Source organism: Cannabis sativa, chromosome 3, assembly GCF_029168945.1.
Source record: "Cannabis sativa cultivar Pink pepper isolate KNU-18-1 chromosome 3, ASM2916894v1, whole genome shotgun sequence".
Classification (NCBI taxonomy): domain Eukaryota; kingdom Viridiplantae; phylum Streptophyta; class Magnoliopsida; order Rosales; family Cannabaceae; genus Cannabis; species Cannabis sativa.
In genome coordinates this window covers 3,870,596-3,894,131 of record NC_083603.1, presented here as the reverse complement: position 1 = coordinate 3,894,131, position 23,536 = coordinate 3,870,596, and the positions used below count along the sequence as shown (strand labels likewise).

Below are 23,536 nucleotides of genomic sequence, written 5' to 3'. Positions count from 1 at the left end.
TTAATTTTGTTAATTTTAGTTGTGCTTTTGTACCTCGATCTGCGAATAAAACTACTCATTTCATTGCTCGCAACTTTCGTTTTTTGTTAAGTTGTCAGATAAATGCTAGTAATGCTCCGACATCACTACTCGACATTGTTATGGCTAATTTAGTTTGAATAAAAACTATTTTTTCTCAAAATAATAATAATAATAATAATAATAATAGGATATTGTAGATAATTTTATATATATGGTCCTAAAATAAAGTGGGTCACAGGAGAAAAATTTATTTTTGGGTCCTTATATTAAAAAAATATGGTATTTTTCAAAGTCAGTAAAAAAAATGTATAATTTTAAAAGAAAAAAAAAATTGGGCCCTTGGGCTAGGTGGGCCCTAGGCACAGGCCTAGCCCGCCTATGCCCAGGGCCGGGCCTGTATATATATGATAGCTTTTAGTGCTTAGATGGATTAATTTTAATGAGAAACAATACTAAATTTGAGATTTTAGTGTCTTGTTAAAAATACTCTTCATCAACATAAATAATGATTATATAACATGTAGAAGGTAGTGTTGAGCGTTATTGGTATCCTTTAACAATTATTGGTTTATTTATATACACAAAAGGTTGTCTTCCAAACTCATACAAAAGTATCTTCATTCTTGTGTGCTTTCTCCCTCAAGTCTCAACTTTAGTGGTGTGTGTGTGTGTTTTTCACTTCCTTATGCCATAAATGTTTTTGCTTCATATGAGGAATTAGTGGTATTAATTGCATCCATAGATAAGTTAGGAAAGAGAATGAGAATAGAAAATGGTAATTTTTTTTAATAAAAAGAAAAAGAATGAGAATGAAATATTTAAATGTCACCAAAATTTGACATTAATGAATGAAATTGACAATCACATGAGCTCGATGAATTATCATTCTTATTTGCTTATCAAATTATAAGCTGTCATTTTTATTTTTGTTTAAATTAAAAGAATATCTATAATGTATATAATTATTTTAATTTTAATACAACAATATTAAAATAACCCCATCTCTCATTTTAGAACAAATTTAAATTTTTAAGATAAAATCTTATACATCTTACTATATACATCATTTTATTTCACTTTCTAGTTCTAACCTCAGCATTATCTTGAGGAGATATATCTTAGAGAATCTTGTATTCACAATGTGTTAAAAATTAATACTATATATAACATTCATAAATTACTCTTTTCAATACCAATAAATTCTAAGATATAATCTCAAAGATCCTAACATCAAATCATTTGGTAAGATACAATTATTTAAAAAAAAAAAATAAAAAATGTAATATTTATACTTACTTGTATTTTATTTTATTTTTCTTCTAATTTTCATTTTGTTGGCTCACGAAAATAGTTTAGAGATTTTATGAAATTAATGGGCTCCCAAAATTTCTAATTTTTATAACATTAAAATTTAAAATACTAATAAAAATTCCAAAATAGCTCACATCACATCATACAATGGGACCATGAATCAATCATGTTTTTCATCGACTTTACTCACTTAAATATTATATATATAAATTAGATTTTATCCCAAAAAATTAAATAAAAAAATTGTCTATAAAATCAGATTATTAAAGGGTTCTTTTCTCTTGCATAATATTTCTTCCTCTACTCTTTCTCTCATCTTTGAAGATGAAAATTCCACCATGGTTAATTTTGTTACTACTGAGCATAGCTCAGTTTATGATCAGCTACGGTGCTGGTGCAGTGGAGCTCAGTGAGGAAGCGTCCACATTTTCGGGCCCAGAAAATGGTGGGCTTAGTAGAGCCCAGTTTCCGATGGGCTTTGTGTTCGGAACGGCGACCTCTGCTTACCAAGTCGAAGGCATGGCCCATAAAGATGGTCGTGGGCCCAGCATTTGGGATGTCTTCATAAAAAATCCCGGTCAGTTATTATTATTATTAAGTTAAATAGTGCATAATTACCGAAAGTTTTAGATTTGTAAGCGGCATAAATTCAATGATTTTTTTTTAGTGACATAAGTACCCAATGTTTATTAAACTGTAATTTTCTTCCAGTTTTATCAGTACAAACTCTGTTATTGTTTTAAATATGACACATATAAAACCCAAATTTTAAATTATTTGATCTGAACGTAAAATATGTAGTATCAATTACTTCAAAATCTTTTTTTAAATATGTAGACCCAAGTCAACTTGTAATTATTATTATTATTATTTGTTTGGAAAAAATATTAAATTTTGAGAAAATGTAAACAGGAATTGTTGCAAATAATGGTACTGGAGAGGTTTCAGTAGACCAATATCACCGTTACAAAGTAAGTCCTCTACATTTTCTTTTTGGATTTTAATTTTATTTTAGAGGAATTGTTGTGATTGGGAATTTAAATTTAGACAATTATAATTGAAATTATTATTTTAGTGATATTTTATAATAATTATTAAATTAAATTTTATGAAACTTAATATTTAATTATGATACCAGGGTGATGTTTTGTAATATTTTCACCTAATATTTTATTGAAAAAAAAAACACCTAAATTGGTAAAATAGTCTAAGATTTGACATATTCCTAGTGATTTACACAATTATTATTTTGCTAACAAATGTTTAGTTAATTAGTAGTACTTATTGTTTGTCAATTTAGTTCATGTTATATTAAGTGTTAAATTTAATTTAAATTTTATCATATGTCAAATATAATAATATTTTTTAAAAAAATTATGTTAACCCCGTGTTTCACTTTGTTTCGGCTGTTACTTTACTTTGATTCTCACATTAGTATGATATTGTCCGCTTTAGTGTAAACCCTCACAGTTTTATTTTTGGATACTTTCCAAAAAGACCTCATATTAATAAAGTAGGTAGAACACTTGTATCCAAAATAACTCTTACACATTCTTACAATGTGAGACTTGGGTTTGGGTTGATACTTGATACCCCAACACACTATTTTTCTAGCACTTATTAAAAAATTTGTTTTGTTTTTGCAGGAAGATATCGACATTATGAAAAAACTAAATTTTGATGCTTATCGATTTTCGATTTCATGGTCTCGTATTTTTCCAGGTAATAACGCGCCCCATTCTAGCATTTAAATTTACAACTTCTAATTTTTTGCGATGTGTACCGAGTGCATTACCTTCATTTCATAAGAAATATTACTACAAAACATAATAATTTTCTTTGTTTGTAATATTTTATTATAGGGAAATTTACATGGTGTACTAACTTTTGCTATTTTTTTACAAAAATATTGTCAGACGTGTAACGCCCCAATATTTTGCCTTATTTTACAAAAAATACTATTTTCATGCATAATTTGAAAAGATAAAAAAAATAATTTAAATACAACAGTGGATTTTAAAAAAAATCAAAATGCAACAGAGAAGGATCCTTCATTTGTAAAACAAGATACAGTAAGTAAATAATTTTAAATAATGCATTTCCACTGTGTTAGATTTATCAACTGCTTAAAATAAAACTAAGGCACCACCGGCGTTCTAGATCGTTTGTCCGCCCGTAGCCGCTCACAGTATACGTGCAGAACCGACCCTCGCTCACTATACATACTTCCCTGTCTAATACCTGTAGGGGGAAAGTAAGGGGGGTGAGCTAAAAGCTCAGTAAGGAAATGCTTATCAAACAATACCATATAATATCACACATACCATTAATGTATTTATTAAGTTTTAGCAATATCATACATGCTCTTTTATAACTATAACCAAATAACTGTACATATGGAAACCTTTATCATACAAGTCTATACTATTTGTTCACACCGTACACATATACAGAGATCATAACTCCAATATCATACTCATAACATAATCATATCAATACTATAAATAATAATAACATTATCACAATATTGGCATATCATAGCCATTACTTACATAACCCGGGCCTAGCCTGGCCCTACAATATCCTGGGCCTAATCTGCCCATATAATAACATGGGTCTATGCAGCCCTACCATTGTTATAGGATAGGGTATCTCTATATTCAACAGTAACATCACTGTATCATACCCACCATAACAATCTCACACACGACTCAGTAAAATGTAGGGTAGGGTATCTCTACATTCAACGGCCTTATCCCGTATCATACCCCACCATGGTCCCTCACTTTAACTGAGACGTTAGCATACAACATATAACATACAACATAAACCATACACCATACAACATACAATACACAACATACAACATACACCATATACAAGTCATACAACCATAATCTATGTATCAATTCACAAACTCATATTGTGTCCATACCACACATTCTCAGTACCATATACATATTCATAAAAACAAATCATAAGTCATATTTCAATACATAAAGAATTTAAATTTATGTAGATAAACACATACAAAACTATCTAATTTCCTTACCTCAAATCCCGCTGCTTAAGACTTGTTATCTCGTCACTACTACCTATAATAAGACATGGGTCAAGGCCCTAATATTAAGATTCGTACTCTTACAGTACAGCAAAAAGATCACTATTTTTGACCAACAACTACACTAATTCAGTAAAAGGTGTCTTCATAAAAATTATAGGAAATTCCATTATCTTTCCAATGATATAAAGATCATCAAAAATGGATTAAAACTGAAGGAGTTATGATTGTTTTACTGAAACTATTTCTGATAAGGAATATTGAGTAACGAATTATACGACTTAGCGAAAATATAAACTTTTGGCATTGAAAGGTTCAGAACTAGAAGATAATAACTTCATAAAAATTTTAGGAAATTAAATTCTCTTTCCAATGATACCAAAATCTTTGAAATTGGAATTATATTCAGAGAGATATTATAATTTTACTAAAACAGTTTTGCAAGAATATTATTCAAGAAACGAAGCAAATGATACAGAAGGAAAATAACTTTTCGACATAGTATAACTCCGAATTAACGAAATGTTTCTTCATGAAACTTATGGGAAATCGAATAAGCTTTCAAACGATACTAAAATCGCTGAAAACGGATGTGTAATTAGAGAGATATGATAATTTTATTAAACAATAATTCTATAAAACGGGAAAACAATAAGGATGATGACTTGTAACTAACTGTGACCATAGAAAGTGTAACAGATGTGTTCCATACCTTAATAACCAAGTACAGAGATAAAGAATGAGAATGATCTCAGTAAGTCTTGAATTATGGAGAATACAACTCTGATTGACGTCAACCTTTAATGAATCTTAGTGTGGAATTTCAAACCTTAATGACGTCAACTTTAATGCTCCTGTTCTTGAGTGGTGGCTGACTCCAATCTTTGCAATGTGAAGGAACATAAAATGAGTTCTAAGATTCCAATCTCAAAGAACTAATTATATGATGGTCTTCATGTTTGAGGTGATTGACTACGGTTTAAGTGGAGTAAGCCTTAATGTAAATTTGATGAGTATCGAATAAGAAAGAAAGTGCTTTCAATCTTAAGAAAAACATACTGATTCTGTTGAGATCTTTCTTATTAACCTATATATATATATTTTATTATTTAATGCCACTAACTCACTTAACACACATATCATGCGTCAATGGTTTAATTAGTTCGTATATTTCTCCACTATTTTCTCATATATTGTTATATGATATTACATATAAATACTAACTATATTCCAAAACCAATTAAGAGAAATGATAGCACCAAAATCGATTAACTGATTAATAAAACAACTTCATTTCAATTCTATGATTTTCTTACTATGTAATTCTCTTTCAAATTAATTACTAACACATATATATCTTAAATAAAAAAATATCTAAATAATAGCAAATAAACCATATTTTCAAGGGTGACATGTGATAAATATTATGCTAAAAATTCCATACCATATTCTAAAGTGTAATACCACTTATTATATTTCTAATGTGCCACAAATTTATATTACTTATTCATACTTTTAGAAAAAAAATGTACAATTCTAAATTTATGCAATAAAAATAATTATTATCACATATATAATATCATAATTAATTTATAGTACTCTAAACGGGGCATTACATTCTTCCCTCCTTAAAAGAAATTTCGTCCTCGAAATTTAACTTTACAAGCACTCAGGGTATTGTATCTTCATGTCTTTCACCACTTACTACATTGTCTCCTTATCTACCATATATATGGACCCAATAAACATGCATTTAACCTATGTCTTATCGGTCAATCCATAACACATAAAATATACACAACTTAATTAAGTATTATTATTTCTCTATACATTACTTAAATACCAAAATGTACTCCATCATAATAACTTACATATACATGCTTTAAATACTAAGTTTTGCAATCACATGCTCGTAATATATGAAAAGTTTTTCTTTCTCTTATGATCATCCTTACATGCCATTAAGAGTGAAACTATTTATTCTTCTATGAGCATCCTTACATGCCATTTAAAGTAACACTAATTATTCTCTAAATGAACATCCTTACATGTCACTTGAGAACACATTATACAATACAAAATAACAAACACAAAGAGTAGGGTAGAAGACCTTATGCAAACTTGTCTTTAATCATTCCCATTCTTTAGTTGAATGTTATTACCTATAAAAATCTTACTTCTCTACTTGATTTTCTACTATAAGGCTACAATGTCATTCTTTCAATTTCATAGGTGTTACCCACTCATCGATAGACACTTATTCCATGACACTTGGAAATAACATTTAAGCTCTTTAAAAGGTCTTCTATATATAAATATTTAATGATCCATTTCGACCACCTTTTTGTCTAACATTCACCTCTTGATATCCTTTATCCATGTATTCATTGCAGTACTTGTCACGCCTTCCCATTTTCCTAGGTAACCACTGTCGGTTCCTTTTGTAGTCTCTTTCTTGTATCACTATATTGTATTTTCTTTGCTAATCTCTCCTATGGTGCTTGGCCCTCCATTACCCCCTTCAATCAAGTTGACTTGATTATGAGATTAGCTAGTTTTCTATACTAACTTTTATCTACTTTGGTATTGTCTTGCTATAGTGGTGAAGTTTGAATCTGTAATGCCGATAGATTCTGATAGTTATGTTAATGATTGTTTCTTCTAATATACTAGCTATCTGAGGTATCACATAACTTCATACTTATCATAGCATTGATTATTCCAACCATATTCATGCCCTCAATATTGTAGCCGTCTTTAATTCACCAAAAAATATCTCAACTTCTTAATTGTACTTCTAAAACTTTTAAATCTCTTAAACATACATTCCAATACTAATTATTTACTTAAGACTATACCATATATGTATTAAAACATAGAAAGCACACTAATAACCCCTTTAAAATAAGTTCAACCCTACCATGGCTTATCGTAGCCTAATTATTTATTATCTGTTGACTATTAACAATAAGTCAACCATACCAATCTCATAATGTATTGATCATCCAAGTTATCAGGGTAAGGATACTATATATATAATTTGCAAACTATGCCGAACAGACCTTACTCTGTCCATCACTATTATACCTCCTATACCCCTACTTGTATTTGATTTATTACTGGAGACTCACTATTTATAATTCCTTAGTCAGGAATTTTTTATTCTTACTTCCCATACTACCTTTAAGCACAAGTCAATAATTCGTTCAAGCGTCTCATTTTACATCCAAACGCCACCAAATTATCAATACCTATCTTGTTTTTTTTTCTTCTTCTAACTTTTACACTTTCAATTGGACAAGACTTAGTAGTGTGCAATAAGTTAGTTATTGTCAGCTTGAGAGAGTTCTTCCAAAGATCTCTATTACTGGCTTTTTAGATTGAGAAAAATATCTAATATTTTTCCCTTTTTTTTTTTGCTCTTAACAATTTTAGCTTTTGACAAATCCATAGTCATTTTCTTCTCGGGCACTATAGGGCCTAGAAACACCATCTCTTTTCGGCGAAATTTGGACTTTGTGAGTTTTCCTCTTAGTTTCTCATTAGATGACACTCCAACATACTTATACTATTGCCCATAATATAAGTCGTAATTGGATTGTAGTATCCTTTGCTTACGTTGTGCCTTGAATTCCTTTATGTTGCATGAGTGTATTTTCTAATCCCAACACTTATCAAAAACTTGTATAGTCCTTGACATGCCATGACATTCTTCAATATATGTTACTTTGGTCCTAATTGTGTCTCACTTTTCTCCTGTCTCTAAGTGAGGCTTTCCTAACATTTTCTCATTGAGCTATACTCCACACCATTGTTGTTGTATCAGTGAGTATTTGGAATCTAGGGATGTCACCCTTGAATGCTAATTCCTCCTCCTTTTCAAGTTTTGAATTTGCGATCTACTCTCTATAGTTGTTTGTTGTACACCCGCCACAAAGCTGCATCCACAATCTTTTAGTTGTGTAGTTGTGATCAATTCCGAGTAGACACCCTCTTAGTTGTCTCTCATTCATGTTGTACCCAAATTGTTAGCCATGCCTGGACTTTTTTTGTCTTTCTCCTTTGAAAATGTCTCTGTCGAAACCATACACATTTTTCTCTATTATCTCCTCCACCAAGTAGATGACCTTGAGTTTAAAGTTTACAACTTTCCTTCGGTAATCTAATATTTGTTGATGCTCTGTTTATCTCTTAGTGTTTAAGATACCTTCATAAGTTATTACCTCTAGTAATTTTATCATGTCTCTTTCTAACTTCTCATTTTGGATTCTATTCAGCACACTACACTCCTTTCTATATGATGGCATCGTCCTCTCCTGACTCATTTCTATAACATACTTATCTCCAATGTCTTTGCATACAGTACTCATACTTCTTACCATCTAACTTAGGAGTGTGTAACTTATAGAATATCCAACAAGATAGTACCTTCTCCTTAAAGATCTATTATTTCATCCTTCTTAATAAGTAGGTTTCGTAAATTATCTTGTCCCGATGCAGTATAACGTCTACTATTCTAAGTCATCCCTACTTCCTATATGTTGGGCTTCCATTCATGGCTAGGTGTAGAGACCGCTCCTTCAACCATTCATAGATAGGTGAAAATATATGCGTCGGTACTTAGTTGGCTATTGGTACATTTCATTATGTGCTTCAAGTTCCACTACTAGTGTTGGTGATATTTTGCTGAGCCTGTGAAAACTCTTCAACAAATTGTCTTAGTCATGCTCGTAGTCCTTCCAATACCTCTATTAGATCGTTATCCTTAACTATTATTGGGTTCTCTGGAACATCAACCATCTGTGGGTCAGCGGAACACACATCCTTAGCCCCCACCTCTATTGGTCGTTCCTTTCACATTGATTCTAACTGATCTTCTAGTTTCATGTGTGAGCTCTTACAAGAAAGGTTGATTTAAAAGAAACAAAAGACAATATTCTAGTAATATTCTATTTATCAAATAAAGTCTTATGAACTCCTCATATAATTTATTCTAAATTTTCAAGAAAGGAACACGGTCCTTCCTAGTTCAATTCAAGACAATAAAGAAATATAAACCTATACATCTTCTTCCTAAAAAGTGTAATCAATCATAAGAGATAGAGGGTACTATTGATGTCTCTAAGCACCACCTAAGATGAGGCTCTAATTATATGTATCACATATAAGACTATTAATGGCAATACCAAGAAAATTAAAACTAACACTTACATAATAGTGAGAGGGATCTTTTTCAGTCTTCTGTATGTATACCGTGAGTATCCTTCGGGCTAACGGACGATCGGCTCTGATACCAACTGTAACGCCCCAATATTTTGCCTTATTTTACAAAAAATACTATTTTCATGCATAATTTGAAAAGATAAAAAAAATAATTTAAATACAACAGTGGATTTTAAAAAAAATCAAAATGCAACAGAGAAGGATCCTTCATTTGTAAAACAAGATACAGTAAGTAAATAATTTTAAATAATGCATTTCCACTGTGTTAGATTTATCAACTGCTTAAAATAAAACTAAGGCACCACCGGCGTTCTAGATCGTTTGTCCGCCCGTAGCCGCTCACAGTATACGTACCAGAACTGACCCTGCTCACTATACATACTTCCCTGTCTAATACCTGTAGGGGGAAAGTAAGGGGGTGAGCTAAAAGCTCGCAAGGAAATGCTTATCAAACAATACCATATAATATCACACATACCATTAATGTATTTATTAAGTTTTAGCAATATCATACATGCTCTTTTATAACTATAACCAAATAACTGTACATATGGAAACCTTTATCATACAAGTCTATACTATTTGTTCACACCGTACACATATACAGAGATCATAACTCCAATATCATACTCATAACATAATCATATCAATACTATAAATAATAATAACATTATCACAATATTGGCATATCATAGCCATTACTTACATAACCCGGGCCTAGCCTGGCCCTACAATATCCTGGGCCTAATCTGCCCATATAATAACATGGGTCTATGCAGCCCTACCATTGTTATAGGATAGGGTATCTCTATATTCAACAGTAACATCACTGTATCATACCCACCATAACAATCTCACACACGACTCAGTAAAATGTAGGGTAGGGTATCTCTACATTCAACGGCCTTATCCCGTATCATACCCCACCATGGTCCCTCACTTTAACTGAGACGTTAGCATACAACATATAACATACAACATAAACCATACACCATACAACATACAATACACAACATACAACATACACCATATACAAGTCATACAACCATAATCTATGTATCAATTCACAAACTCATATTGTGTCCATACCACACATTCTCAGTACCATATACATATTCATAAAAACAAATCATAAGTCATATTTCAATACATAAAGAATTTAAATTTATGTAGATAAACACATACAAAACTATCTAATTTCCTTACCTCAAATCCCGCTGCTTAAGACTTGTTATCTCGTCACTACTACCTATAATAAGACATGGGTCAAGGCCCTAATATTAAGATTCGTACTCTTACAGTACAGCAAAAAGATCACTATTTTTGACCAACAACTACACTAATTCAGTAAAAGGTGTCTTCATAAAAATTATAGGAAATTCCATTATCTTTCCAATGATATAAAGATCATCAAAAATGGATTAAAACTGAAGGAGTTATGATTGTTTTACTGAAACTATTTCTGATAAGGAATATTGAGTAACGAATTATACGACTTAGCGAAAATATAAACTTTTGGCATTGAAAGGTTCAGAACTAGAAGATAATAACTTCATAAAAATTTTAGGAAATTAAATTCTCTTTCCAATGATACCAAAATCTTTGAAATTGGAATTATATTCAGAGAGATATTATAATTTTACTAAAACAGTTTTGCAAGAATATTATTCAAGAAACGAAGCAAATGATACAGAAGGAAAATAACTTTTCGACATAGTATAACTCCGAATTAACGAAATGTTTCTTCATGAAACTTATGGGAAATCGAATAAGCTTTCAAACGATACTAAAATCGCTGAAAACGGATGTGTAATTAGAGAGATATGATAATTTTATTAAACAATAATTCTATAAAACGGGAAAACAATAAGGATGATGACTTGTAACTAACTGTGACCATAGAAAGTGTAACAGATGTGTTCCATACCTTAATAACCAAGTACAGAGATAAAGAATGAGAATGATCTCAGTAAGTCTTGAATTATGGAGAATACAACTCTGATTGACGTCAACCTTTAATGAATCTTAGTGTGGAATTTCAAACCTTAATGACGTCAACTTTAATGCTCCTGTTCTTGAGTGGTGGCTGACTCCAATCTTTGCAATGTGAAGGAACATAAAATGAGTTCTAAGATTCCAATCTCAAAGAACTAATTATATGATGGTCTTCATGTTTGAGGTGATTGACTACGGTTTAAGTGGAGTAAGCCTTAATGTAAATTTGATGAGTATCGAATAAGAAAGAAAGTGCTTTCAATCTTAAGAAAAACATACTGATTCTGTTGAGATCTTTCTTATTAACCTATATATATATATTTTATTATTTAATGCCACTAACTCACTTAACACACATATCATGCGTCAATGGTTTAATTAGTTCGTATATTTCTCCACTATTTTCTCATATATTGTTATATGATATTACATATAAATACTAACTATATTCCAAAACCAATTAAGAGAAATGATAGCACCAAAATCGATTAACTGATTAATAAAACAACTTCATTTCAATTCTATGATTTTCTTACTATGTAATTCTCTTTCAAATTAATTACTAACACATATATATCTTAAATAAAAAAATATCTAAATAATAGCAAATAAACCATATTTTCAAGGGTGACATGTGATAAATATTATGCTAAAAATTCCATACCATATTCTAAAGTGTAATACCACTTATTATATTTCTAATGTGCCACAAATTTATATTACTTATTCATACTTTTAGAAAAAAAATGTACAATTCTAAATTTATGCAATAAAAATAATTATTATCACATATATAATATCATAATTAATTTATAGTACTCTAAACGGGGCATTACAAGACGGTATTTTTTACTTTTTTACTGTCTTTTTTTATAAGTTTCATACTGTAGTATACTGTGTTAAGTTTTCACTGGTGTTCTACTGGTGTTTTTTAGTTGTTCTACTGTTGTTTTGAGTTGTTCTGCTTTGTGTTTTACTGGTGTTTTATACAAACACAGTATTTTTGAAAACTTTTCCGTGTGACAATATTTTTGTAAAAATTAACCAAAATTCCAATATTTTTTGTAAGTTTTCCTTATTATATCTAATCTTTCATAAATAACTTTATAATAGTTCAAATGAGTAATAGTAAGCAGAGTCATATTTAAGAAAATGAAGACCTACATGAATTCTAGTGGTGATGAGGTATCTAACACTTTTGATATAGATCAAAAGTTCGAACCTCACATTTCTTTTTAGTCTAAAGTATCTTCTGCTATTTTAAGAGTATGAAATAAGAGAGATAAAATCATCTATAAATAGATTCATAATCTTAAAAAATTAATATGATAATCTTCTCCAATGTTAAAGTTAAACTTGAGTCTATTAATTTCATTTAATGAAAAAAAATAACTAAAAACTATAATATTTCTCTTTATTACAACCCGAACCGCGAACACCCCTAATTTGATCAGTTTTTACTTCATATAGACTGACTTTTTAAAAAAAAAACAGTATTACATCACTGTGTATAATATTATTGTATGTAATTTTTTGTACACATATCCTTACTCTTATTATTATAATATTAAGCTCTTAATTTTCAATGAAGTTTTTCTTAATATATAAATAATAAATTGTGAATGCAGAGGGAACTGGAAAAGTAAACTGGAAAGGAGTTGCATACTATAACAGATTGATCAATTACTTGCTCAAACAAGGTATTTTTCTAATCATATTAATAGAAAAATAGAGAAATAAAAACACCAAAAATTAGTAGGAATGTCAAATGGGGTAGGTCAGGACCGATTTGGCATTAGCCCGATTCGACCTGAGAACAATTTGGCCCGGTCCGGCCTGACCCGATAGCTTTCTTAAACAGGGCGGGTTAGGACCGACCCTGGTTAAGCAGGTCAAGCCTGACTCAGGTTAAGTGGGTCGGGCCTGACCACCCCTTCTTTGTTTTTTAATATTTATTTATTATTATTTATATTTTTTTTGAAAATGTTCATGTTTAATTTTTTTTTTATTTACTGTCTAAACAAATAAAACACGATCGTCATGGGCTAGAGGCCGTCCGATCGGGGTGGGACCCGACCCGGCTGTTAAAAAAACCCAGATTGCTAATTCCTAAAAATTAGCATTTTCTTTAATATAATGATTTTGTGTTATTGTACAGGCATTACTCCATATGCAAATCTCTACCATTATGATCTTCCTGAGGCACTAGAGAAGAAGTACATGGGTTTATTAAATGACCAAGTAGTGTAAGCAATAAATACCATTAAAAAAAATAATACTTTTATTCTATTGATATTTTATCGAAAAAACTTAGATTTCTATTGTACTGTTGCATGCCTTTAGGCTAGACAATAATTTTTTTTTTCTGAACAAAAAATTTACTCTCTTTAAATTTCAATTATCTTTTAAGAGAAATAAGAGAGTGGACTTTGAGACATATGCTTCACAACATTTTGCAGGAAAGATTTTGCTGACTATGCAGATTTTTGTTTCAAGACATTTGGAGACAGAGTAAAGAATTGGATGACATTCAACGAGCCCCGAGTTGTGGCTGCACTTGGGTATGACACCGGGTTCTTTGCCCCGGGAAGATGTTCCAAGGCATATGGGAATTGCACAGCCGGGAACTCAGCAACCGAACCTTACATCGCGGCTCACCATTTGATCTTATCTCATGCAGCCGCAGTTCAGAGATACCGCCAAAAATACCAAGTAAGATAAAAGTATTTAGAGTAATTTTACAGTGTTTTTCGAGTTTAAAGACTTTTTTGAGTTAGTTCTTAGCATGGAAATGTTTGCATTGTCATGTTAGAAAAAACAAAAGGGAAAGATTGGAATTTTGTTGGATTTTGTTTGGTACGAGCCTCTTACTCGATCAAAGGCCGATAACTATGCAGCTCAAAGAGCGCGGGATTTTCATGTTGGATGGTAAAAAAATTTGTTTTTTCTAACTTATAATCAAGAATTTACAACTATAAGTTGATGAATTTGATCTTTGTACATGTGTTAGGTTCATTCATCCCATTGTGTATGGTGAGTATCCAAAAACAATGCAAGAAATTGTTGGAAAAAGGTTACCAAAATTCACAAAAGATGAGATTAAGATGGTGAAGGGGTCAATGGATTTTGTGGGCATAAATCAATACACTGCATACTACATTTACGATCCTCATCAACCAAAACCAAAGGTCTTAGGGTATCAACAAGATTGGAATGCAGGATTTGCATGTAAGTTTCCTTTTATCCTTTATTTTAGCTTCTTTTTATATTACAATAAGTAGGAACATTACTATTAGGTACCAGTAGTGTCATAACTAGCGATATTCCATAGTATTATTAAGTTAAAATTTGTGAACTCGATAGTTAATTCTACTTATAATGATATGACACTTCGAGTGGTGCTAGACACCACTGGTGCCTTTTAGCATTTAGTCCATACAGATGTTAAAGTTAACTTTTTTTTTTTTTTTCTAATTGAACTTGCAGATAAGAAGAATAGAGTGCCAATTGGTCCTAGAGTAAGTTTTTCAAATCCAATCTACACATTGGTTTAACATGTTAATTTTGTTTTTTTTTTTAACAAGAATTTGTTCTTTGACATAGTTATCTGAAATTTGCAGGCATATTCTAGTTGGCTTTACCAAGTACCTTGGGGATTGTACAAGTGTTTAACATACATAAAAGAACACTATGGAAACCCAACTGTGATTCTATCTGAAAATGGTAATTAAGCTTATTAACATCTTCTCTGTTAAGAAATGAAGAACATTGTGGGATTGTTTCATATTTAATAGTATGGTAAAATATATGAATTTCCATCTCAAAATAATTAGTTACCACACATTTTGTATGTGAGATACTCTAACATTTCGATTAAGATGGTTAATGACTATTTTCACTCAATCACAAGTGACTCTTTTGACTCGCTATTATAGATTTCAAGTAGTTTTTTGGTACAATGTTAGGGAAAACTCTATCTCGAGCACAAGTGGCGATACTCTAACGAAATCAACTTATGTATTTTCGGGAATTAATGAACCTAACATGTTCTACAATTGCAAATATTTCTCTTTGAATTTGTAGTCCTCTCTTTGTTATGGACTAGTATGCAATGTGTGCAATGTGTAACCGAAAATTAAAATACGAATCTCATATTCTTGATGTTAAAACTCGCAGGCATGGATGACCCGGGCAATGTGACAATGGCTCAAGGATTACATGACACAACAAGGATCAAATTCTACAAAAACTACTTGACCCAACTAAAGAAGGCGGTCGATGAAGGGGCCAATGTAGTTGGTTACTTTGCGTGGTCATTGCTTGACAATTTCGAGTGGCGATTAGGTTACACTTCGAGGTTCGGGATTGTCTATGTTGATTTCCACACCCTCAAGAGGTCTCCAAAAATGTCTGCCTATTGGTTTCAAAAGCTTCTCCAAAGGAACAAGCATTAGAGAGCTATATAAGGATAAGTATAGTCCTTGTGAAGTATGTAGTCTTTAATGTTGTGTAGTATGTTAAAATTGTCTTTATAGGCAATAATGGTAAAATAAATGTTGTAACTCTTTTGTTATTTTGTTCAATAAAAAGTGTTCATCGTTTAGCTATTTCTTCATACTATTAATTAATATCATATATTAATCACTAATTTAAGATAGAGAATACATAATTGCAAGTTCTACTCTCTTGTATGCTTTTATTAAATCTACTCCTAGTATTGTTTAGTAGATTTTTTTTTTTTTTTGTTAATACCATTTTGGATCTTGTATTTTATAAAAATTACTGAATTAATCATCTGTTTTGTTAAATGGTAAAATTGACCATATATTTTTAAAATAGTATAAATAGGACTCCGAGTTTAATTTTCAATAATTTTTTTATAATATAACCAATTTGAAGACAATTCTTAACACAAACAGATGTAGTAAACATAACCAGTTTTATTATAACACCTCTAGATCGAATAATTATTAAGTTTTATTTTAGCTGAAAATCAATTGAGGGTACTATTAGTACTATTTTAGAAAATACAGAGTTCAATTTTTCATTTATCAAAGGGGTTTTTATACCACATATTAAAATTTCAAAAAAAAAAAAATGATTTTTACTGTGGGTCGAATTTTTTTCAAAATTACTGTATTTTTTTTTCAAAAATACTAAGTAAGTTTTATATTGTGTACTGTGTTAAGTTTTCACTGTTGTTCCACGATTGTTTTTTCGTTGTTCTATTGTTGTTTTTAATTGTTCTGTTTTGCTGTTTTACTGTTATTTTAAGTTATTTTATAAAAAGACAGTATTTTTGTAAAAAAAATTCGTGTGACAGTAAAATTATAAACTTTTACCTAAAATCTAATATTTTTGTAAGAACCTAATTATCAAAACAGAAGACCCAATTAGTAACTTTTATAAAATATAAGGTCCAAAATTGTATTTATTTATTTATTTATTTTGATGAATTTTATGTTTATATTGAACATTTGGATAGCGTTACTTTTTAGTCATATTATTCTATGTTTGAATCTAAACCATGGAAATACAAAATTCATATAATGCTCATTTCATTTAGTTAATAAATTTCTTTTGCTTTCTTTCTAGATTATTATATAATCAATTAATACCAACTATAACAAAAATCTCTAATAACTCGTTCAAAATCATTCTCATTCCAAATTAAGAAGATAATTTATTAAACTAAATAAAAACACAAACACTAATTGTCCAACTAAATAAAAAAGTAATTATTCATTAGTGTCTCTTTAGCAAATTTGCTAGTCTCTTAAAAACTGAAAATTAGAAGAGAAAAGTCTAATTGAAATTCAGATAGTGTCAAGTATGACTACTAATTTCTTTTGAGAAGTTTTTGGAACCAATAAGCAGACATCTTTGGATACCTCTTGAGGGTATGAAAATCAACATAGACAATCCCGAACCTCGAAGTGTAACCTAATCTCCACTCGAAATTGTCAAGCAATGACCATGCAAAGTAGCCGACCACATTAGCTCCTTCATCGACCGCCTTCTTCAGTTGAGTCAAGTAGCTTTCATAGAATTTGATTCTCGTTGTGTCATGTAATCCCCGAGCCAGTGTCACATTGCCCGGATCATCCATGCCTGAGAATTTCAACCCGAGCAAAAGTCACTACAAATTTTTCGAATTATAATAGAATATATTTGATATCATGGGGTGAGCAGAAAGTCATCTGAATATTATTACCATTTTCGGATAGGATCACAGTTGGATTTCCATAATGTTCTTTTATGTAAGTTAAACATTTGTACAAACCCCATGGTACTTGGTAGAGCCAATAGGAATTAGCCTGAAAATTTCACTAAGTAAGAGAACATAATTTATAATATGTTTTCCTATCAAAAAACCAATGTGTTATGGGATTGAGGAAACTTACTCTAGGCCCTATAGGAACTCCATTCTTTTCATCTGCAATGTTTAAAGAATAATTAAGCAAATAGTGATATTATTTAGTGTGTACAAATATGAATGAATGAAAAATTAAAAAAGAAAAAAGGAAGAAACTTACAAACAAAGTCTACATTCCAATCCCTTTGGTATCCCAACACCTTTGGTTTTGGTTTATGTGAATTAGCTACATAAAATGTAGTGTATTGATTTATACCAACAAAATCAATTGAGCCCTTCACCATTTTAACCTGTTCTTTTGTGAATTTGGGTAGCCTTTTGCCTACTATTCCTTGCATCGATCTTGGATACTCACCGTACACGATCGGATGAATGAACCTGATGAATATTCGATACGATTTGAATAAAATTGTCCAATTGGAACTATGCATGTTATTTATCGGTTAGAAAAAGAGTAATTAGTAGTGAAAATAGATCATGTCACTGGGAAATTTTGTTCTTTTGGTAATTTTTTGCGAAATAGTCTTTATTTGGAACTAAACAAGGCGTCAAGAGTATCTGAAAGACCTGTTAGAGAGTCCTACATTGATAATGTGTAGAAATATAATACCATATATAAGAAGCATAAACTATTTTTCTCATCGCCAGAAAGTTAATCCTTCAAAAGACTAACAACCTCAACTAACTATTGGTTAAGTTAGTTAGAATCGGTTTTACCAATTGATTTTGACAAGGCAAAATTACTAAAACGAGAAGGCTATTTCGCCAAAGATGATTTTCTTACCATCCCACATGAAAGTCTCGGGCTCTTTGCGCTGCATAGTTATCCGCCTTTGATCTCGTAAGAGGCTCATACCAAACAAAATCCAACAAGATCCCAATCTTTCCCCTTTGTTTTTTCTAACAAAGCAAAATATTTTATAAGTTAAGCCGAACAAAAAGAAAATGTTCCCTTTTACACGAAGGGAATCGGTTATCTTACTTGGTACTTTTTGCGGTATCTATGAACTGCAGCAGCATGAGATAAGATCATATTGTGAGCTGCAATGTAAGGCTCTGTTGCTGAGTTCCCAATTCTACAATTTCCATATGCTTTCGAGCACCTTCCCGGAGCATGAAGCCCATTATCGTACCCAAGCGCAGCCACAACTCGAGGCTCGTTGAATGTCATCCAATTCTTTACTCTGTCTCCAAATGTCTTGAAACAAAAGTCTGCATAATCGGCAAAATCTTTTCTGCAAAATCAAGTAAAACAAGTTAAGGCACTAGGAGATATATAGGCTCTGTCAGGGCCGACCTTGAGTAATAATGGACCCAAGAAATTTTGCGTGTTATATCTAAAGTAAAGTGTGAGTATTATTGAGTCTCTTTTCACAAAATTTTACAAAAATACTACTTATTTAATGCAAAAAAGTATACTACATAAAAATTTTGGGTCCTGAATTTGAGTAGGTTTTAGGCACGGGTCTAGCTCGCCTTAGCCCAGGGTCGAGTCTGGCCTCTGTTTGGCTAAAATTTTTTAGCTACAATTAGTTTTTAGAATTAAAAAAGTACTTTTTTAAGTGTTTGCATAAAAGACATTAAGAGAAGTTATTGCCTAACACGATTGTCCAAACAGAATAAATAAGTTAAAACTTTTACTTATCTTGAACATAAGCAAAAGGCTTAAAATTTTCAAAACGAAACCGTTATTTTCGTTATGGTACTTACACGACTTGTTCGCTAAGCAATCCCGAATACTTTTTCTCCAATGCTTCAGGAAGATCATAATGATAAAGATTTGCATATGGAGTAATCCCTGTAGAACAATGCACATTATTTTAATACTAATAATCTTAGGTCCATTTCGATAATTTTTACAAAATAACATCTGACATTATAGACTAGACATGTCGAATTTTGTAGATAGTTGGTTGTAATGTTTAGACAGCTTGTTAAATTTTCAGACACAAACCATTTTACGAAAAATTATGAAAACTAGGCCAAAGCGCAAAACAATTTTCGAAGTCATTTCGCACTTTGACCTAATTTCGATAATTATTTAGAAAATGGTCTCCAACACTCTAGACAGGTAGTCGAAAATTTTTAGACATTTTACAAAGAATTATCAAAACTAAACTGAAATGCATAAAAAAAAAATATCATTTCTCCAATTGTTTATAAAAAATCAAAGTGAACCAACCAAAGAAATTACCTCTTTTAAGCATATAGTTGATCAATCTATTGTAATAGGCAACTCCTTTCCAATTTACTTTTCCAGTTCCTTCTGCATTTTTGAATATGAAACATAAAAAGTTTATTGAATTTAACAAATTAAAAGACTAACATATCAACATGATGTGTTATGTTACTTTTTCTTTTCTCTTTTTACCTGGGAAAATTCTAGACCAAGAAATTGAAAACCGATACGCATCGAAGTTTAGCTTTTTCATGATGTCAATATCTTCCTGAAAAAATAAAATAAGATATCGATTCTCAATACAATTTCGAAACTCAAAATTACATGATTTTTGTTGACAGCTTCTAAATCAAAATGAATTGGCGATGAATGAGTTAGATGTTATAAATTTATTAATATTTTTGAGATACTTCTTCTCAAGCATTGAGCTTGTCCTCGATATCTAACGATATTGATTAAGCACAAGAGTTTATTTTATTTAGCGAAATAGTTAGCGAAGCTATATGTAAAAATGATGAAATTAATGATAAAAAGTACTGTTATCGGTATAATTTAGTATAATTAAGCATCTGAGTAGCACATATTTTAATTTCATATTTATTATAAAAAATCATTAACAAGATGCCACTTATTAGCAATGTGGTAATGGAAAAATATTTTTGTATTTTCTTTTTTTTATAGCTTTTGTATTATTATTTTGAAAATAAGAGAAATGTTATATTATTCCACCGACAATTTAGAGGTGGCTGCTATTCTATATAAATAATTCAATATAAAATGTATTAATAATATCATTTCCAAATCTCTTCAACTCCATTTTTAAATAAGTGATTGTCATTTGTCTGTCACTTGAACCAAAGTTCTACATCAATAATATTTTTTAATATATATTATATTAGGTATTATTTAAAAATAATAATAATTTACGGTATAAATATTTAAGTTTAATTTTTAGTATTTAAATTTAATTTTTTACCATAATAAAATCTAAGTTATATTTCTAAAACTTCTAGGTACATATATGTTAAGTTTTAGAAAACTACATTTCCACTCTAGGAGTCGAATAGACAAGTCAACGGTCATGATTTTTTCCTGAGAAATTTCATGATTTTTCGAGATGTGTCGAATGAGATGTAATAGAATATTAACGAGTGTAAGGGTAAGAAAAAAACTTGTTAAAATTAACCCTATAAAAAAATATTTTTAATTTTTGAATTAAAAAGTCATTTAAATCAAAATTAACGCGAAACTTGTCTACCTATTTACGTCCATGGCAATTCTTAGTTGTTTCGGATTATTAAATTTTTATTTTTATTTAAAAATTTATTTAAATATACTAATAAAAAGTAGAAAATTTTTCATTTTTATACTTCTAAATATATATTTTTTTTTTTTGTATTTTTACGAAATTCTATATAGAAATTCCTATTGCAACTACCGTTGCAACTTAAATCGCAACAAAAAATCGTATAGAAATTCTTATTGCAACTAGCTCTGCAACCACTTTAGAAACTCAAATCGTAAATTTTAAAAAAAATAATATTTGGAATAATTTTCTAATAGCCTTATTTTTAAATTTTAAAAAATAAATTTTAAATATTTATTTAGAATTAAATTTAACTGTTTATACCTAAATTAGTCTTTAAAAAATCAATAATAGCCTTATTTTTAAACTTAAATACATTAGATTTCTCCATAGTCACTCATTTACAAAATTAATTATTTCCTTTAGTTTTGCTCTACATTATTTTTTTTTTCTTATTTATCTAAAATATTAAGGAAGATAGAAGAAAAATAAAACTTACTTTATAATGGTGATATTGGTCTACTGTAACATCTGCCGACCCATTATTAGCAATAATCCCTGTAAATTCAATTTATTTATATATTTAAAAATAATAAAAAATATATAATAATAAATGAGAAATTAATTTAATTTTGAATAATAATAATTAATAAGACTAACTAACCAGGAGTATTAGCAAAAACATCCCAAATGCTGGGCCCACGACCGTCTTTATGGGCCATACCCTCGACCTGGTAAGCGGAGGTGGCCGTACCGAACACGAAGCTCTTCGGAAAATGGGCCCTACTAAGCCCAATAGTCCTCTCTTCTTCACTGAGCTCCGCTGCACTCGCGTCGCACTGGATCAAGAGCAGTACTAGTACTATTGTTAGTACTACTAGTGCTGGGTTTGGGATTATTCTCCACATTTTGAAAAACATTTAAACATGGGAAAATGAAGATGAAGAAGAAAGAAAGAAGAAAGAATCGAGAGAGAGAGAGAGAGAGAGAAAACAAAAATGGAGTGAGTGTGTAGTGTATGTTTTGTCTTTATATGTAAAGTAGTTGTTGTGACATGTTTCGAGACTAGCTTTTTGTTTTATAATATACACCCAAAAAAGTGTCCTATATTATATTATTATTGGGAAATTTGATTTTCTATACTTACATATACCTAATATTTTATTTCTAAACTAATACATATCATCATTGAAAATAGGGGAGTTATATTTGCACCCCATAAAATTATAAATACACCTCAATATTAAAAAAAATATAAACTTAAATAATTTTTAAAAATTACTCTTAATATTTTTTTAAAATTTTTTCCTCACATTATTTTATGTTAATTTCAATACTTATTTTGATTTTATTTTTATAATTTTTTCTAACTCATGTATATATTTTTTTATTTTTTTCTAAGAAAATTTCATATAATTTTTTATTTTTAATTTTTTTGTCATAATTTTTTAAATGTAATTTAATTTTGTTTGATAGGTATATTTTTTAAGAATATAAATTGAAAGAAAAAAGTTAAAAATACTTAGTAAAATTAAAGATATAAATTTTATATAAAATAAAAATTATTAAAATGGGGTGTATTTAAAAAATTTTGGGGTGTAAATAAAATTTCCCTTGAAAATATATGACCACTTTATCTAAAATCCAAAAATACCCCTCTCAAATTTTCCATACTTTTTTTTAGTGCAAAAACATAAAAAAAAAAAAAATTGGTAGTCCGATGGGGTCCGATGGTGGTCCGATGGTCACCTGATGCTACTTTTGTATGCACAAAAACATAAAAAAAAAAAAAAATTGGTAGCAGATTTGGTCCGATGGTAGTCCGATGGGTCCGATAGGTGGCCCGATGGGTGGTCCGATGGTGGCCCGATGGGGTGGCCCGATGGGGTGGCCCGATGGATGGTCCGATGGGTAGCCCGATGGGTGGTCCGATGGTGTAAATGGGGTGATGTAAATAGGGGTATTTTAGGGATATCATAAAAATTGTCATATTTTACAAATATTAGTTATTATTTGTTTAGAAAAAATTTTTTAACCAAATGTAAGCATAAAAAATCAAATTTC

General features: G+C 30.2%; 2 protein-coding genes across 2 annotated transcripts; one reads left to right on the top strand and one right to left on the bottom strand.

The window, feature by feature from the left end:
• The first annotated feature begins 1,536 nt into the window (after positions 1-1,536).
• Positions 1,537-16,218, top strand: LOC115709902 (beta-glucosidase 44). Its single transcript, XM_030638154.2, has 11 exons — positions 1,537-1,909; positions 2,245-2,303; positions 2,979-3,054; positions 13,240-13,311; positions 13,770-13,857; positions 14,071-14,323; positions 14,424-14,539; positions 14,622-14,839; positions 15,098-15,129; positions 15,232-15,334; positions 15,788-16,218. Exons 1-11 carry the CDS (start codon positions 1,657-1,659, stop codon positions 16,063-16,065), a joined length of 1,548 nt encoding a protein of 515 aa, XP_030494014.2. The 5' UTR covers positions 1,537-1,656; the 3' UTR covers positions 16,066-16,218.
• A 1,056-nt stretch (positions 16,219-17,274) lies between these two features.
• LOC115709903 (beta-glucosidase 44) lies at positions 17,275-22,594 on the bottom strand. The gene is made up of 11 exons (XM_030638156.2): positions 22,137-22,594; positions 21,972-22,030; positions 20,359-20,434; positions 20,182-20,253; positions 19,698-19,785; positions 18,970-19,222; positions 18,772-18,887; positions 18,148-18,365; positions 18,016-18,047; positions 17,826-17,928; positions 17,275-17,722 (listed from the first exon to the last, which is right to left on the bottom strand). The coding sequence occupies exons 1-11, from the start codon at positions 22,390-22,392 to the stop codon at positions 17,451-17,453; spliced, it is 1,545 nt and encodes a 514-aa protein (XP_030494016.1). The 5' UTR covers positions 22,393-22,594; the 3' UTR covers positions 17,275-17,450.
• Positions 22,595-23,536: the final 942 nt, after the last annotated feature.